This window comes from Rhynchophorus ferrugineus, unplaced genomic scaffold, assembly GCF_030347505.1.
Source record: "Rhynchophorus ferrugineus isolate W39M unplaced genomic scaffold, kcgeb_rfMv2 rfM8, whole genome shotgun sequence".
In the NCBI taxonomy this organism is placed as follows: domain Eukaryota; kingdom Metazoa; phylum Arthropoda; class Insecta; order Coleoptera; family Curculionidae; genus Rhynchophorus; species Rhynchophorus ferrugineus.
Genome location: NW_027472587.1, coordinates 23733439 through 23752056, shown reverse-complemented (window position 1 = coordinate 23752056; position 18618 = coordinate 23733439). Strand labels below are relative to the sequence as shown.

The window sequence follows — 18618 nt, the reverse complement described above, 5'->3', positions numbered from 1 at the left end:
AAGATATTACTGTATAAATCAATGCTTAATTCTATACGAACGTATGGTATCGAACTATGGAATACTACTAGCAAATCCAACATACCTATCCTTCAGAGATTCCAAAATAAAGTGCTACAGAAATGATATCGTTGATGCTCCTAATTATGCCAGTAACAACCTTATTCACCGTAATATCCCCCTTGAAACCAGAAAGAGTGTGATCTAAAAAGCCAGTGTAAAGTACTCTGAAGGGGTGTCAGTGCACTCGAATGCACTCGCCATACAATTAAATGTGCGCGATGTCAGTGAAACCCCTAGGTTAAAACGTTTACTACCATCCAACCTGATTAATAGACACAGAATAGTTTTTAGAATAGCATAGAATAGTAATTATATTAAGTATAATACTAGTCTATAAGTTTGTATAAGAGATAAATTATTGAAGCTACATATCATTGTATAACATCAAATCCCATCAAATACTTATTGCCCATTGGGCAGATTGTAGAATGCTAAGAGATTAATAAAAAAGTAGACTTTCTGTTATTTGGGTCTAAAGATCCATACACATCACATAGATGAGGTTGTTATTTTTAATAATTAAAAACTCTAAAACTTTATAACCATATCAGATAACTGACGATCATAGAAAGCTAAATATAATTAAATTATTAACGAACTAAAAACAATAAAATCACAAAAAAAGAATATACTATAGAGAATAAAAACGAGCCACAGCAGAAATAACCAAAGTCAATAGGAGAAATTTATTATAACTGTTTTATAATCTACATACTGATACACAAACTGGTATTTCTAATGTCGTCATTTACCAAGAGTGAAAATAATCAGTACCAGTTATGTCTTTAAACAGATTACAAAATTACAAATTGTTCTGGTGAACTTTACAACACTACAGAACAAAAACACCACAAAAAACATCAAATATTCAAATAAAACAGTATTGTCAGTTGATCAAGGAAGTTACAATAAATAATAGAAAAAAATACTCCTTCAATGATGGAATTTGAAAATGAAATCACTTGAAATAAATAAATGCTTTATAACAATACATAATTTGGCAAAAAAACCTAGTATAACTTATTTTTTAATGGATTTATTATTCAAATTCAATATAATGTAATAAAACTGAACAAGGATATTTGCATACAGTAGAGTACACCATAAATTTAAATATTTCATTTAACTAAAAGATTCAGTAAGCTTAAACATCATCATAAATATCTAAGATACATTTTCGCAATACATTTGTCGAAAGATAATTTTAATAACATTGATAAATCCAGCAACAATTAATGAATACCTCTGGTGAACTTTTCAATCTGGAAAACGGAAAAAGCATTTTTCCCAAGTATTAACTCCTAGTTGTAAAATAACAATTTTAACATGTTTAATGTAATTAGCATTCCAGAAGCTAAAATCATTAAGCACTGCAAAACTATTTTCATAAAATATTTAATGCATTTTTGAATAATGATAGTTTGATATTAAAAATATATAAAATAACGGGGCAAAAAAAATGCTAACTGATACTGCACCACAAAAGAAAATATCAAATTATGACGTTGAAGAACGTTGAATTCATAAAGCACAGATTCTGTTATGTGAAATACATGTGCATGATTATTGAAGTATCTAACAACGCCCAAAACAAAACTATATCATTTTTATATAAAAAAATAATCATTAATTCATAGTTGATTACTATTCATTAATTGAAATTACCTATTTACATGTAAGTCAAAAAACATGATAATCTTAAGGATCTAGGATCTACCTAATGTGCTCCTTGCTTTACATAAAGAAAAAGTATGATTACTATGAAGTATGGGTAAGGCTAAAAAGTATGGGTACTTGTTAAAAATTTAGCTTTTCGAATAAGTGTCCTCTGAATCACTGTCGCTCCCGCCACCTTGTGATGTACTGGCGGCACTGGTACTTCCCTTCATCCTTTGCTTGTATGGGACCATGTAACGTTGTGCTACATTACAAGGTGGACTGTAACCCTCGGGATACGTGGAATCCTCGAATAAAACTTCATACTCGTCCGTGTGGGTGGTTGGTTGTTTATAAACAATCGCTTTATAAAAACAGGATGTTTGTGGGAACAACGCCAAAACTGCAATAAAAATCACAGTTCTAGAAAATATAACAATTAAAGTATAATTTTATGACAAAATAATAAAATTTTTAAGAATTTAATACTAGACTTGCAACTTGTATCAGAAATATGAATTGTGAAAGATTACATTAACTTACAAGGGACTGGTATACTAGGCTGTATATTTAACATGGTCAACCAATATATATACATGTGGATATATATTTCAGGAATTTCTTCTATTCTTTTTTAATTAGAAAAAGACAAGAAAGGCGAAGGCTGTCCAAACTACTGCTTCAAGATCATCAATCATCATGTTATGCCGACAACTGAAGATTTAACTCAGCTCTATAGTTGCTGCGAAGGGTACTTGGCCGTATCGTACTGCACAAGAAAGCAAGTAAAAGTCAAGTCAACTTTAGAATCCCGTAAATAACTAAACAAAATATTGGATATGATAGTCGATTAAAGCAATGCTATTCTTTAGCATTGCAACTTTTAATCGCATGTTGCAAAACCGGTAAAAAAATACTTAGAAACATTAATATAATAAGTGCTACCCCATCCGCCGTATTCTCCAGATCGATACGTGGGCATCAAAAAAACAAAAGATACATCGTTCTTTCGAGATGACCATAAATTGCCTAAAATATGGGAAAAAGTAGAAGCTATGAATGAACAATAGTTTGAATAAAATACATTGTAGCGATTTTTTCCAATGAAACTTCAAATTATCAAAACAAAACGATCGCCGCTTTCAGGGGGTATTTCTACTCCTTATTCTACTGTCCCCAGCTCTCGCCAATAGATCAAATAATAACGATATCTTTAATAACAATTTAAACGCGACGAAAAATTTATGTGTAGATACATATACATTTCAGAAATTTCTTTTTTTATTTAAAATTAATTTAATTTTTGTTGTCCGATTAAACTAAGCAGTAGTTTGTGTAGTGTGTAGTAGCAAGATTACCAATTATCATTATATGCCAACAACTAAGCATTTAGATATATTGCAGCTATATAGCTGCAACGCGAATATCACGTGCAGTATCACACCGCACAAGAAAATAATAATTTTCACTAGAATCAGATATCATAATCGAATATTTATACGCTGAGTGTTAATTTGTAATGATTCAGATCGAAAATTTGTAGCATTTTGTTTGATGTATATAGTGGCACTTTGGGATAACGAGAATGTAAAATTATTGCATTAAATTAACAGACATTAAACAGACAAATACAATATACCCAGAACAAAAACAATATATTAAAATAAAAATTATATCAAAAAAATATATAAAAATTAACATCTCAATGAAAAACAATATATTCAACGCATTAACAACAGATATATGTCTAGAGCTATAGAAAAAAACTACAAGTGGCAGTTAACAAGATCTATAAATCAACTAGAGACTGAACAGTTTAGCTAAATAGAAATCTGTCCATGTTAATTTTTCGTTGCAGGATCAAAGTGATAGATTTATTAGCCAATTATAAAGCCTATTTGAGTTTATGTTGCACAAATATGGGATTGCACTAAGACATCAAACCGACTAGTAATCCAACGCTACCAAAACAAAGTTCCTTAATTAATGACCAATGCTTAACACTGCTTTACGAACAAAGAACAGTACGATGACCTCATTATCAAATAAATCTATGACGTTATCCAAGATTTCGCCTTAAATCATGAAATAAGTTTACAAAATCCCAGCAAAGTAGAAGATGTAATAAAAAAAACTACATTATCAGCGTTTAAGTAAAATCTCCAAAACACATTTGTAATTCAACAAATGTAAAGTATCAGAAACTTTTAAGGTGCAATAAAACAAGGTGACTTGAGCTAACGACAGCGATTGAAAGAGTTATTAAAATGTTTACGCTTTGATAAATGTCCCGCTATTAAAAACAAGCCCACTCTCATCTGTAATACGCACAGCGCAAATACTTTCACGGAGTCATGTTAAACATTTAAGAACAAAAAGTGCTTGCAATAGTTTGTAAAGAAAACTAATCCCCACACAGTACCATAGTTTACTGGTAAAATTGCAAGAAACATTATTATGAAACATTATATTACATTATGGTAGACTCGCAGAATGCAAGAGCTGCTGCAGTTACGTTTTATAAACAAGTAAATGATACTTAGAATACTTATAGAAGTTCAACACGCCAACTAGAAGTATTATATTATTGTATTTTGATAGACCAACCTAATAAAATCTAACAAACTACGTCACACAAGAAAATAAACAAAATCATTAGCTGGAATACAATGGACTAAGACTCCTGAAGATCGTTGGGTGGAATTACTAAAGAGCTTCTGTAATAACAATCTCAACTGTACCAACTTTCAAAAATAAATGTTCACATTACGTATATTAGACATTTTATGTACTAAAACCAAATTACGATAAATTTTTGATGCAAACAATGCAAAAATCTATATATATATATATATATATATATATATATATATATATATATATATATATATATATATATATATATATATATATATATATATATATATATATATATATATATATATATATATATTGTCATATGTATTTATGTTATGTATTATATGTATTTTCTTATTAATAGTAAATTATTTTGCTGAAAAAATTAAATATAAAAAAAATGTTTATATCTTTTTAAAGTTCCCTAATGTGAATTAATAAATAAATTAAATGAATTATTAATGCCTAATAATTCTGTAACTGCAAATAATAAATGTACTTAGCATTATACAGGATTTTTACTAACCTACTTTCCCTTGTGGGAATAGAGCTTCTGGATTGGTTTCAGGATTGGCCCGCATTAAAGGCAGTGGTATCACTCTTCCTTTTCCTAATGTATGCCTGTCTTTTTGATTCTGTTCTTTCAAAATATCTTCTACTTCATATTTAGTTGTACCTGGATTATAACTAACAACTTCTGCCACTATCCAATCCTCTTTATCAACTAATTTTGCTAGTGCTACTACAGTATCTCCCACCTGATATTATAAACATACATTAAAGAACATAAATACAAAAAATTAGTTGGCTTACTTTAGCCACATAATTTCGTTCAGCAGGTATAGCACCACATAAAGGTGGTGCTTTTTCACCAACCTTTCCTACAAAGAGAGGTAATGTTTGTGCTGAACTTAAAAGCATTTTTATCCATGTTCCCCTACGTATTGCTTCTTTATTAGATGTCGATGTTCTTGCCTAAAAATCCACTCAATAAAAATTATATCCACTAACTAATACAACATTTACTTTAATACGCCTTTCATTTTTTATATTTCTAATTTCATGGATTTTCTGTAAAGCATTTTCTATTGCTTCCCTTTCCGCATCAGTCTGAGCCATGGCATTTTTGATCAGTGATTTGGTTTTCTAAAATACAGCATATAATATATACAATATTATATGTGTATATGTATACAATACCTGGGAATTGAGTCCTTTATCATCATTACTAAACCTTTGCAATGTGTTAATACTTTGTTCACATAAAGACCTCTTATTCTCTATGTCCTGAATTATACCATACAGTAACTTTAATCGTTCTTGAACTTGTTGTGCAGCAACTGCATCTGCAGTTAATGGCATGTTTACTGTTTACTACTGTTAGAATGTTTTAAATACTGATTTAAACTAACTACTGAAAACCAGGAAATAACTACAAAGATAAACAGAACCTGAAATTGATAAAAGATGAAATATATGTATTTATTAAGTGTACTGTAAACTAACAATGTTATAAATAGTTTGTGGGTTAAAACAATTAATAAATAGATTTAAAAACATTAGCCAAAAATTTGTAAACAAATCCTTTGACAAAATATAAATGTCATTTTTTAACCATATCTAGTATAGAAAACCGATAATACACATGGAATATTTGTCATTTCATGGAACATTTTTAAAAATTACATATAATAACTTTCTGTTAAAAAGTAAAATTTAAAATATCGATAATTAATTACAATTATATTAAAAATTTTCATTTAATTAATTCTGCAATATGACAAAACATTTCATTACGATCAAATGCGCATGCTTATAACTTAGTTTCCAATGTTGATGGAGCTTCTTTGCTGACAAAAACTGACGTTTTCTGACAAGTCGAATATCACGAACGTTGAAGTGCAGGTTAAAGTTAGGTTTATATTTTTGTAAATTTAGTTTCACAAATAGGTATAATAATGTCAGAAAATAGAGAAGAAATTCTTGCCGATTTTCAGGTAAGTTTCTGTCATAAAGTCATATCGAACCCAAGCACATTTTTATGTTCTTTTTACAATGACAAACACTTTCTGCATATTTGTTATGTCTTTCTATATCATCCTTATTGTGGTGTTTCTAGGCATGTACGGGAGTCGAAGATGTTGCTGAGGCAATATTTCATTTGGAAGAAACAAACTGGGATTTATTGGTAAGTGTTTTATTATTTTTTATTTCATAGACAAAGCTTATGGTTTCACACAAAGAATATCAAGTTTATTTAAAATCTTGTTATAATTTAGAGAGCAGTTAGCAGAGTTATGCCGCCAGACACACAAGCATTTCATGCTAGGAGTGATCCAGATGTAATGATTGTTGAAAATGACCAAGATGTGCCAACAGCAGTTCCCAAACCAATACCAGCTGATAAAGTAACTGACATGATGGATGTGGGCAACAATATTGGTCATTCACCAGCAAAAAAGAGAGATTATTCATCTTCATCGCGTGAAAATAATTTTGCTTCAGCCTCAACATCAAGTGGATCTGCATCTACTGGTCCGAAAATGTTAACATTCAACATTAAATATTGTGATAGAGTTATTAAAATTAGATTACCTGATAGTGCAAACCTAAGTAAGTTATTGTTTGAATTGTACATTACTTTCGTATTTATTTTATTTATATGCCAAAAATCATACTTCATGTTTGTTAATTACAACTGTAATTATCAATTTTTAAGGTGATTTAAAACAAAGACTCAGTAATGAGGTTAATGTGGCACCATGTAGACAGACATTGTCAAATTGGGCTCGTATGCAGATCTATGAAAAGACTCCATTTACAAAATTAATGCTACCTATTGAGAATGACTTGATTTTAACTGTAAAATCAATGAGTGATGGAGCTGCAGCAGAAAACGAGTAAGTTATTTCATATTTTTAACTGTCTTATTACTATATTTATAATTAAGTATTTTTATGTTTTTATTACCTAATTTTCTGATTTTTAAGTTTTTTATGGATATAATAAACTAGTAAAATTATTTTTCTTGCATAAATGTATAAGAAAAACACTAATAATAAAATAAATAACTTTAAATCTTAGGTTTACATTAAGCAACAATATTATATTTTAATTGATTTAGCATTGAATATTGAACTATGTTAAAGTAACATATAATTGGAAAATACAAAAAGATAATAGAATGGTATCAGAGATGAAATACTTTAAGTATTTTATGAACTTTAAGTATCATAAGGATTTGTATCACAGGTTATTTGATTACTTAGTGGCTGGGTTAACTTAATGAATAAATACAAGTGTTAAATGAATTAATAAAACCATGCATTTTCAACCTAGACTGTTGTTTTAACTAAAAACAAGACAAATATTTAATTGAAGCTGGTAATAGCATTCAGTTATGTAGTATCTTTAATTGTTACTCATTTATAACCTGAAAATTTTTAATAGTATATAATTAACAGTTTACTGATTTAATCCATTTTTAAAAATAAAAACCAGTGTAGCACAGAATATAATGAGCAAACTATTTTTTAGAAATGAGGTGACTCAAAAACTCAACGGTACATATACACTGCATGTTAAGTTTGAGAACAAGGCCTATGATCTGAAATACCAAGGTGTTAAAACCATTTTGCAAGTTAAGACTGATGTTTATACACTCACTAACATACCAGCAAGACATCAAATTTGGAGTGGTTGGCCTCCAAATATAGATGATAACACGGTGTTAGCATTATCAGGCATAAAGTAAGTAATATTGATCTAAATAGATTAATTCAACTTAATACATATAAAATATATCTCATTACTAATAGTTATTAAGTCAAGAATAGTTTTCTATATATAAACTTCATCAAAAATCACTTGCATTGAATGAATAACACTCCTGTTCCTATAACTTGCTTTTCTAAAGCATTTAGTCAAGTAATGCTATTTAAGGAATATTTTTTGGCAAATATATTTATGATCTGTGGCAAATTAAATTTGGAATTTACTACGTTTTCCTATATTGTAACAATTTTATCAACTCCACTTTGTGTAGAATTTATGAATGAATTTTCAAGCGAACTTTGCAAGAATACTCAAAAAACATTTAATAAATAAGATTAAATTATCGTTCTATTAATTTAAAAAATCACATACTAAAGATTTGTTAAGCCCATGCGATAAAACAAATCAGGGCCTTGGTGTATTAACATTATTTTTTATGGGATAATCAATTAACAAATTCAAATATTTATACTTGCTTAATGGATTAAGATTTATTATGAAAGCAATTTATTTTATTACTATAACTTATATATATTAAAAATATTAACGCTAAATTTAATCTAGTTAATAAACATTCCAAATTGGATACGGTTCTGTTGGAATTATTAAATTATATCTTATGTTCTCTTTGATGCATAGAGTTTTTCAATAAGGGGCAGGTCAATAGTGCGCCATTATCTGTGGAATTTAATATCGTTCAAATGGTCTCTCCTTCTCACGTTAACACAGAGAGGTACTTCTCTGTTTAACCATACCTTTAAACTGTTTATGCAAAGTGTCCATGATGGCATCCCCTGTGGGACACATAAAGCACGCAATTAACTTTAAATTCTTGGGTCATTTAGATCTTGTACGTGGCTATTCTCCCGTACACTCTCACAGAAAATTAAGTGTTTTTCAATTCAATAAGTTTGAAAGGCCATTGTATCGTAAAATGTGAAGAACATCATTCACACTCATTCATTTTGATAATCAAATAGGCGCTACCAACACAACGTGGTCATCATACCTTATTGAAAAACCCTATGTGTACCGGAAAGTCATTGCCGGTCTTTTCGAAAAAAAAAACTATATAATTTTCAAGAAAATGGAAACATGTACTTATTTCAATGTATTGTCAATTTGATTCTATATATCTTTCAACGAATTTAGGGATCCATCCCAAAAAAATTGTTTGTTCTTTAAGCAAAATCATTCATCGAGGCATTTTCTAACTTTTTCGAAATTGGCCAAGTGCAAGTCCGTGTCCCATTGATGCGAAAAGTTGATAATCGGACGGGGCAAGGTCTGAAGAGTACGGCGGGTGCGATAATATGTCCCATCCAAGTACTTTCAACGCTTCCTTGACCGGTTTTGCTTTATGAGACGGAACATTATGTTGCTGTAAAATCACTTTACCGCGTCTTTGGGTCCATTCTGGGCGTTTTTCGATCACTGCTTGGTTTGGTCACTCGTCAGTCACCACGCCACTCTGGTCCCACCAAACACAGAGCATTGTCTTGCGACCAAATCGCAAATCGCATCTAGGTGATAACCATAAATAATTTTTTTAAGCGTTTTTAAAATAAAGCCCCGATCATCCGTCGCTATTCTATGCAGAAATGACTTCCGATCATACCTTTGAAGCAGCATTTCACAGACGATTTTTTGATTTTCTATTTACCTGTCATTCAATTGATGTGGTACCCATCTTCCCAACTTTTGGATTTCCCTATTGCTCGTAATCGATCACTAATCGTTTCTTGCATTACATTTAACGCTTCGGTCAATTGTTTTTGAGTTTAGGTTGGATCTTCAATAACTCTTGTAGTTTCACATCTTAAAACTTTTTCGGCCTACCAGAAAGTTCTTTGTCTTGCACATCGAATTCACCACTTTTGAATTTTCAAAACCATGCCTGATATGTTTTTAAGGAACCGTAAGTTTCTACCAGCAAACTATTATTTTCAGCAGCTTTTACCTTTTGATTAAATAAGAAAGCTAATGCAAGTGCACGTTTTCAGGCACCGAACTTGACATTTTCAAAGAAGTATAAATCTATGACTGTGTTTCTAAGCCTAGATTATGTTGAAGACATTTGTTAGAAAACCGGTAATGAGTTTCCGGTACACTAGGTATATTGCCATTTCGGACTGTTAAATTGTAATTTATTTTATGTTACTCGAAAACAAGTTATTCTGTGTGCTTTAATGCTACACTGTGTGTAGCTTTAAATTCATTGTATGGTAACGGTGTTATTACTAAATATATAATATTGTGGATGATTAGTTATCCAGACCATGAACTGACTGTAAGGAAGAATCAACAAGTTCAAAGAGAAAAGCGATCCATGCCGACAATCGTTCAAATTGACAGCGATGAAGACGAATTTGAAGACGCTTCTGAAAGCTTCAACGTTGATGATGAATATTTCGTCGATAATGAAAACACAACGAAGAAACAAGAACCGCTAAGTAGGTTGTTCCGTTAAATACTTTGAAACGTGTAATATCGCATTATATTCCAGTTCCAGAAAACGTGGAAGACGAACTGATTGGAACCATAACATTTAACGAGAGATTCACAAATCGATACGGACCGATTCATCCAGCTTTTTATCAGGGTACTTTGGATGAAGCGTTAAAAGATGCTTGCAACAAACCAGCTAAGGATGTAAGTTTTTTTTCATTTTAATATATTATTAGATTTCGTTTTTTTATGTTTTTAATTCTATGTTGAAGTGTTTTTACATATCTCCAGTATATTTTAGGATAATTATTCACACATTATAAGAGAAAGAATATAAGAGAATAGTTTTATTAAGCTTATTTAACACTATAGCCTAGTATTAAATGTATTTCAATGTTGTTTTGTACATTGCCACGTGCTTAAAAAATTTTCTTTATAATGATATCTCATGCATCAACATGTGGGTTTAACGGTTTACGGATCTAGTCACGTCAACTATAAAATGTATATGTCATACCCCACCAAAATATTTCAATATTTTATATTTCTATTTAATATATTATATGATGGTAATGATGTAAAACTAACTTTAAAAGATGTATAATTAATAATTAAATTGATTTTAATTTAAAATATAATACTCAAGCAAGGCGAATACGGTATTAATACATCTGTATGTATTTTCTAAATTAAAATAAAACTAAAGTAAGTATAAGTTAAGAATACACTTATACACTAAACAAGTTCGTATGATTTGATTCGCATCAATCTTCTGACTTCCTGCGTGTTGTCCAGCAGCTGTATTGCTTCCATGGTGCTATGAATGTTGCTATTTAGCAACCTTATTTAATGTTTTAAGGCCAAATCTTGGACCACTATGTATATCCATTTTGATTGAGGTCATTGTGCAGCTCTTTGTTGGTTATGTAGCGATAAGTATTAGTAATTAATTGTAGAGCTTTGTTCTGGGTATGTTAGATTACTAGTTGGCTTGAAGTCTTAGTGCAAGCCCATATTTACACCCCATAGGTCCAAATTGGCTTTATGATTGACTAATAAACCAATCTCTTTGATTTTAGGTCAAGTTGAGAGTATCTTCCGACTAACCAGTACAATTTGAATCTGCTCTGATTTTTGTTTAACATGATGTTTCCAATTTAACCTACCGTCAATATGTATTACGAGGTATTTAGCTGATTCTGCTTGAGGAATCGGGCATCCGTCAAGTGATATAATTAGTTTTTTGTCATTTCGCCGTAACGCAAAATTAACATGGACAGATTTGGAGCTATTTCTATATTTAACTGTATTACTGCTATAACTGTATTTTCCAGTCTCTAGTCCATTTGTAGATGTTGTTGACCGCTACTTGTCCTTTTTCTACATCCTTAGGCAGCAATTATGTTGTGCCATGATAACGGTGTCATCGGTAAAGGTTCCAAGTTGTATTTCTTTTGTTGTTGGAATATCAGCTGTATAGAGCAGATACAGGAGTGGTCTCAAGACACTGCACTGTGGAATTCCAACTGAAATAAATTTAAATGTTGAGAATACCTTTCTTGCGAGGCTCTAAATTTTCTTTGCAAAAGATATGATTCCAGAAGTCGATGGTCGAGTGGTGATTTCGAATTCTAAACTGAAAACCTGGTATTTCTATAGTTTAATACGTTTTAACAGCAGTTTCTCAAATAATTTTAATATCAGCAGGTAGCAGCGAAATAGGCCTATAAGATCCAACTTATTCCGCCGGTTTGTCAAGTTTTTAAGCATAATTTTTCGAGCAGACTTAAGATATTCCGGAAGATGCTTCAGTCCTAAACTTCTTCATCTCAGCCATTGAATATATATGTCAATATGATTATTTTTCTTCGTTGCAGCTCTTTCAATAACCCAGATTGAGTTGGTTGTCAATTTCTGTGGCCACATTCATTGGAGAAATCAAATTTACAGCTACATATCAGCCTGATAAACAGGATTTAATCTATTGTAGATTCTGTATATTCGGTTGGAATACATTAACTAAATGTTCTGCAAATAATTCAGCATTTTCATCGTTGCGTCGAACCCATTCGAGCATTTTTAATAGGCAGTACCATAGCGAGTATTTTTTGTCTGCTTTCGGGCTTAATTCTCTTACCTATTTTTCGAAGCAGATCTATTTATATTCTTTAATCTTTTGATTTGTGTGATTACTAATTCTATTAAATATTGTTTTGTCTACAACACTTATGATTCTGTGCCATACTCTTCTAGCTTTTCGTCTTTATTTTATGAATGCTCTAATTTTAATGGGGTTATTTACCTCATATTCTGATTACTCGCTTGAAGTTGGGTTAGCTTCTTTTGCAGCAGACCGAATCTGTTCAATTATATTTCGGATTTGCTGCTCAAGATCGTCCATACTTTTGAGTCTTACGTTTAAACTGACTTATTCCTGCATTATAAGTCTAAACGTGCCCCAATTAGTAAATGTGCTATTAAGATTAGGCTTCTTTGTTTTTTTTCACAAAGATATATATTTTTCACATGATAGTTCGCATGAGCTCTCGATTTGTATTTGACTTGATGAGATGCCTTTCGAGATATAAAAGTCCAGTAGGTCTGGCACTTTATTACTGTCAGTGGGCCAGTAATTGGGTTCACGCCCTGAAGGATAGTTACAATTTGTTATTTTAATTGCTGCGAATAATTCATTTCCTTTTCCAAGGTGTTATTAATCGTGAACCCCTGTGTGTTTAACATTAAAATCCCCGTCAATCACAAATCTTAACTTAAAATACCTAATTTTAAAATTAAATCTCATTATTGTTGTTGTGTTATTATGTATCTTGTTGGATATTATACGGCTCGTATGTTTATTTCAGCGCCGTTCTTTTGAATGCTAACTATCGTAGCTTGTATTTCTTCTTTTTTGATATCGTCTTATTGGAAATGCTGTATATTTTCTTGTATATTTACAGCTGTTCCGTCTCGAGCACGTTCGCTGGGATGTACTGTCCAGTATGGATCATATCCCCGTATTTTAATATATTTTTTAGAATAATGAGTCTCTGATATGAGAGCTATATCTATGTTATTTGTTGTCAGATATAGTTTTCATTTCCGGACTCCATGATTTAACCCATTTGTGTTCCATGTTATAACTCTTAAGAACAAATTACTCATTTTGGGATTTTTATAGTTTTTCTACCCTGTTTGCTAACTAACTAGAATTGTGTCTCATTTCAGTCTGAAATTCACTGAGCAATTTCATCATGTCGACAATTGTTGGCTCGTTGATTACAGTTTCCATAGATTCTACCATTTCCATTCTGTTAGATCATGTGGTCATGTTTTCCGAATCGCTCCTAAGACTCTTAATCATTGATATATAGCTTTTCGACTAATACTTTTTACTGCAATTAAATCTGGTGTTGGATATTTATCCCACAATATGCTCACAGGTTATTCTTTATCTTATTGCTCACAGGTTATACTAAAACCATCTTTTTTAATAGTGTCGAACTTCATATTAAATTAGACGAATAGCAATGTAAAAATAATATAAGAAACTTGTTGACCCATGGAATCATAAAAACATGTAATCAAGGAATCACAAAAGCATGCATCACCAAAACATTACTATTAGAGATTGATAGCGCCATCTATTAGGATAATATAGATTGATAATATTAGGTGTGCTACTTATTTTTTACAGATTGTTTAGCAAAAGTGTTTGTTATAAAAAAGTAATCAACAACAATTGATCAATTATTTAACTTAATCTTAAACTTAGATTTCGAGGTGATAAAGTCGTCAATGAATTTACGCACATCATTTAGCGTTTTGAACTGTTTTTCGAATAAGGCGTACTATATTAACCCGAACACATGGTAATCAGATGGGTCCAAGTCGAGCATTGTCAGCAGAAATGTGACTTGCCTGCTTCCTTACAATTTTACGAACATGTCAAAAAATATTCTATAAAGCATTTAGTTTTTTATTTCTTATGACATTCTTATTCTACATCACTATTGATTGTTATATGCGATTTAAATTCGTATAAGAATTTTATAGTCGAAATATATTATGTAAGATTACATTACTATGTGCAAAAAACATATTAATTAGAATAGTATCGTAACTTATATTTTTTTGATTTTTAGCGTAAAATATTGGCTCTTTATTTGCACCATGACGCTAGTGTATTGACAAATGTTTTTTGCACGCATTTGCTTGGGTTTGAAAGCATAATGCAGATAATAGAGAAAAATTTCGTCTTGTGGGGCTGGGATATCACCTTCGAGAGCAACAGACAAAAGTTTCACGCTGCGCTTGCAAATTGTTTGGGCCCTACGGCCCCACTCAATCTAAGAAATATCCCGGTTGATAAACTACCAGCAATGGTACTTATAATGAAGATCAGATCAGCTACCGAAGTATTCAATGTAATTAACGGTAAGTGTAACTGTCAGTTGTAACAAATCACTTTATATGCAGAGAGAGTTGATTAATAAACAATGATTAAGAATTATAATATTTATAAGTGTATTTTAGGTAACGTCAGCGTTAATGAATTACTCTCTACTCTGATTGAATGCGTGGAAGTATTCAGTGATCACCAAAGTGTTGAGGTCAAAGAAGAAGCAGAGCGCCTAGAACGGGAGATGGTTAAATGGGAACAAGATCAGGCATATCGTGAAAGCTTGGAAGCCGATAGGTAAAGGGCAGTGGCTCATCTAATATTTATACATGAGTTGATTCTTACAGAGCTAAGGAAGAGGCCAAGCAACGACAGGAGAAAGAGGAGCGTGAGACTAAGAAGAGGATAGAAAATGAGAAGGCCGAATCGGCTGCTAAAAAGGAAGCACACCGAAAGGAAGTTGAGGCTAGATTACCATCCGAACCACCAGCAGGACAGGGGGAACAAACAAAAATTAGGTTTAGGTTGCCTAAGGGTGTTAACATTGAAAGGCGATTCCCCGCAGAAAGTCCATTACAGGTATTAATTTTAATTGATTTAATAACTGAGTATAACAAAAATACTATTTTACTACTACTATATATTATGCTACTATTAATTACTCGGAGTCACGTCTAATAGTTTCTATAGACAAATTACACATAAACAAATGTATTACAATTTTTAAAAATACAATAAAGTAAGTAAATTTGTAATGTTTACTACTAGATATCTGTTTTGGGTATTTCCATAAAAGTCATTTTTTAACGGATGGAAATAGATTATATTTTTCTATTATTATTATATTATATATTGCAATTTCCATAATTTGAGCTATTATGTTATTGAGTTGGAATCATAATAAATTGAATAGGACCTACGCACCTTAGAAGACACTGACTTTTGCACATTACTTTGTGGATAATTCATTTTCTGTTTCAACCTGAAACAATCCGTTTTCAGATATAGTTTTATAATGTTACTAGGTATTGCCTTAAGGTATTGTAGGTATGGTGGTAATTTACATTTGATAACTGAAACTACACTTAATGTACAAATAACCTCTTTCTAATAAAGTAAAAGAAAAAGACAATTCTTATAAATTTTCAAAAGGACACTATGATAAAATTGTGTTAAACAATTCTAAAATACAAATTGGAATAAAACACACAATTTGACAATATCGCAATATTTTTGTCCAGCAGTATAACTGTTATATTATCTTTTTACTGTCTTTTTTTATTTAGTAATCTTAAAAAATTGAACAAATAAAATACTTAAAAAATTATGTTTTCCTTTACAGGTTCTACTAGATTTTCTAGTAGTGCAGGGATACCCCAAGGACGAGTTTAAAGTTATATCTAGCTGGCCTAGAAGAGATGTAAGTTAAGATATAATATATGTGTATATTTTTGAGGATATTTCAAAGTGCGAATTTTTTCGTCTGTATGCATGTTTCGTTAGCATACCTTGTACCTCTCTAATGTTTTATTTACTCTTATAAAAAATAGTGACTAATTTATGCAATCTTCTTCTAGTATTAGTAAAAAGTAAATTTCAGTCTTTGTAATGTACTGAAATTACTTATATTACTAATATACCGTATTTTCATTCTATATTATGCAGTGTTTTTGTCCTTTATATATTGTTGGTCTAAAAATTGTTTCTCTATTTAAGCTATTTGTAGAGATTACACGATTTAAACATAAATTCCGATGTTTTTTCGAGGCTTGGAAATAACGAGGGAAACATTTCCTATATATTTGGTATGGCATTGAAAAATGTTGTGCTTTTTCCTGTTGGCATGAGTAGAGAAGGCACAAACATATTGTGGAGATGTTTAATAAACTTTTTTTTTTCGGCAATTTTCATTCCAAAAATGTAATGTTCATGAAAACTTCATAATACTTCAGCACAGTCATTTTACCAATCAGTCTGTACCAGCTGCATATAGTAGGCCTTCAATCCCCTCTAAAATAATTGAATATCTTCAATCTGCTGCTGCTTTCAAACTATGCGAGTTGGTTTTGTGTTTTTAGCCTAAAATGTAGGTGTTAAAACTTTCCTTGGCGTTTTGGGTATGGCAACTCAAGCAAGACGATCACCTCTGAACAAATCTTCATAAATGTATATGAAATGCTCATTAAAGTCATCATCAAGCAATGGATTAAGATCGTTTTCAGTCTTTGTTGTCAGCCACAAATTTCTGTTCCCGATTTTTTTGACATGCTCTCATCGGTAAATGTTCTTCTGAATAAACTTACAATCTAGAACTTAATTTAATGACTAAAAATTAATCAGGTCTGATGTTAGTATACGTTTTAGCCTACACACTTTGTCATTACGTACATTTAACTATTTGGCGAGTTATGCCGACGCTTTTTCCGAGTACTTTACTACCCCTTTGGAACCTGTAACACGGTTATCGGCGCTGTAGTAGTTTTTACAATTATTTTGAACTGATATGTTTAGCTGAAAAATATAATAATTAATAGTTATAATTTATTTTTTCATATCTTTAATACTATCTACCTTTCTCTGAATAACAAAGCCATATTTTGTAAATTTTTGTAGCATCGTCGGTCTTTTCTCTTCCCGATAGCCTTTCTTATATTTCAGGATCTGGCGGCCATACTCATTACTATGAAGAAAATATAATAACAGGACAATGTAATTATCCAATTGCGTTGCCCATTGTGAAAAAGATGACTATTCCACGTAGTGTTTGCTATTTTACGCGAATTCTCGATTATATCTTCAAAATCGAATTTGATCCTAGTAGAGAATTTAAATTCCAACCGACTCTTTTGAATTCAACTAAATTACATATTTACAGCTTGACAGATATATTAACATTACCTTTTCTTTTCCAGTTGACTGTGCTTGATGAAAACCAAACACTTAAAGATCTGAAATTGTGTCCTCAAGAAACTGTGATATTAGAAGAACGTTAATTAGTGTCACATTCCCGTACTCGGGGCTGAAGTTTTTATAACAGCATTTAAACTTTAATTCGAAATACAAATGTATAGTTAGTTAATATATTTTTAATTTAATGTAGTATTACTCCTTTAATTACGATAATTTAAGTATACTTACATAATTTGATGTATATGTGTGTTTTATTTTCATTAATATATATTTTAAGCATACAATAGCCCTCCATTAAAAAAATTATAGAAATTGAACAAATGAAAGAATTTGGGATGATCCCAGAAAACTTACGTCTTACCCTGCCTATTTACTGACCTAATTGGAATGGTTTTCCTTGTTGGATTTTACACTCTTACCTACGGACGATCACAATATAAGTTTACAAAACCACGTCCTGGTGGGATTCGAACCTGTAACTAGTAGCAGTAGGATGACCTTCCTGCCGCCTTAACCATTCCGACTACCATACAGGCACAAGGGATTCTTAAATAGTAACATATCAAAAAAGATAATATTTATGAATATATAAAATAATAATAGCAACAGTAACACAATGACATAATACAACAGTAGGCTTAGTTGGAAAATTTCAGATTGCAATTAATTACATTAATTAAAAAATTAACAACCTTATGATCTCCCCGGAATCCTATCGACTACGTTAG

At 31.0% G+C, this 18618-nt stretch overlaps 3 protein-coding genes across 5 annotated transcripts in view; 1 reads left to right on the top strand and 2 right to left on the bottom strand.

The window, feature by feature from the left end:
• eEF2 (eukaryotic translation elongation factor 2) overlaps window positions 1-18618 on the bottom strand; it is a 171230-nt gene that overhangs the window by 57436 nt on the left and 95176 nt on the right. The gene's annotated exons all lie outside the window — the stretch shown is intronic.
• Window positions 1026-6163, bottom strand: Sgf29 (SAGA-associated factor 29). Of its 2 annotated transcripts, none has more exons than XM_076411074.1 (6): window positions 5863-6163; window positions 5557-5807; window positions 5383-5502; window positions 5170-5331; window positions 4883-5114; window positions 1026-2122 (listed from the first exon to the last, which is right to left on the bottom strand). In XM_076411074.1, exons 2-6 carry the CDS (start codon window positions 5716-5718, stop codon window positions 1869-1871), a joined length of 930 nt encoding a protein of 309 aa, XP_076267189.1. In that variant the 5' UTR covers window positions 5719-5807; window positions 5863-6163; the 3' UTR covers window positions 1026-1868. The 2 variants fall into 2 exon arrangements, with proteins under 2 accessions (XP_076267189.1, XP_076267190.1); XM_076411075.1 differs by lacking the exon at window positions 1026-2122 and adding an exon at window positions 2332-2488.
• casp (Fas associated factor casp) lies at window positions 6159-18131 on the top strand. 2 transcript variants are annotated; one of them, XM_076411062.1, is made up of 12 exons: window positions 6159-6353; window positions 6476-6544; window positions 6636-6969; window positions 7076-7256; window positions 7894-8106; window positions 10399-10583; window positions 10637-10782; window positions 14724-15015; window positions 15115-15277; window positions 15328-15559; window positions 16323-16400; window positions 17893-18131. In XM_076411062.1, exons 1-12 carry the CDS (start codon window positions 6315-6317, stop codon window positions 17971-17973), a joined length of 2013 nt encoding a protein of 670 aa, XP_076267177.1. In that variant the 5' UTR covers window positions 6159-6314; the 3' UTR covers window positions 17974-18131. The 2 variants fall into 2 exon arrangements, with proteins under 2 accessions (XP_076267177.1, XP_076267178.1); XM_076411063.1 differs by lacking the exon at window positions 7894-8106.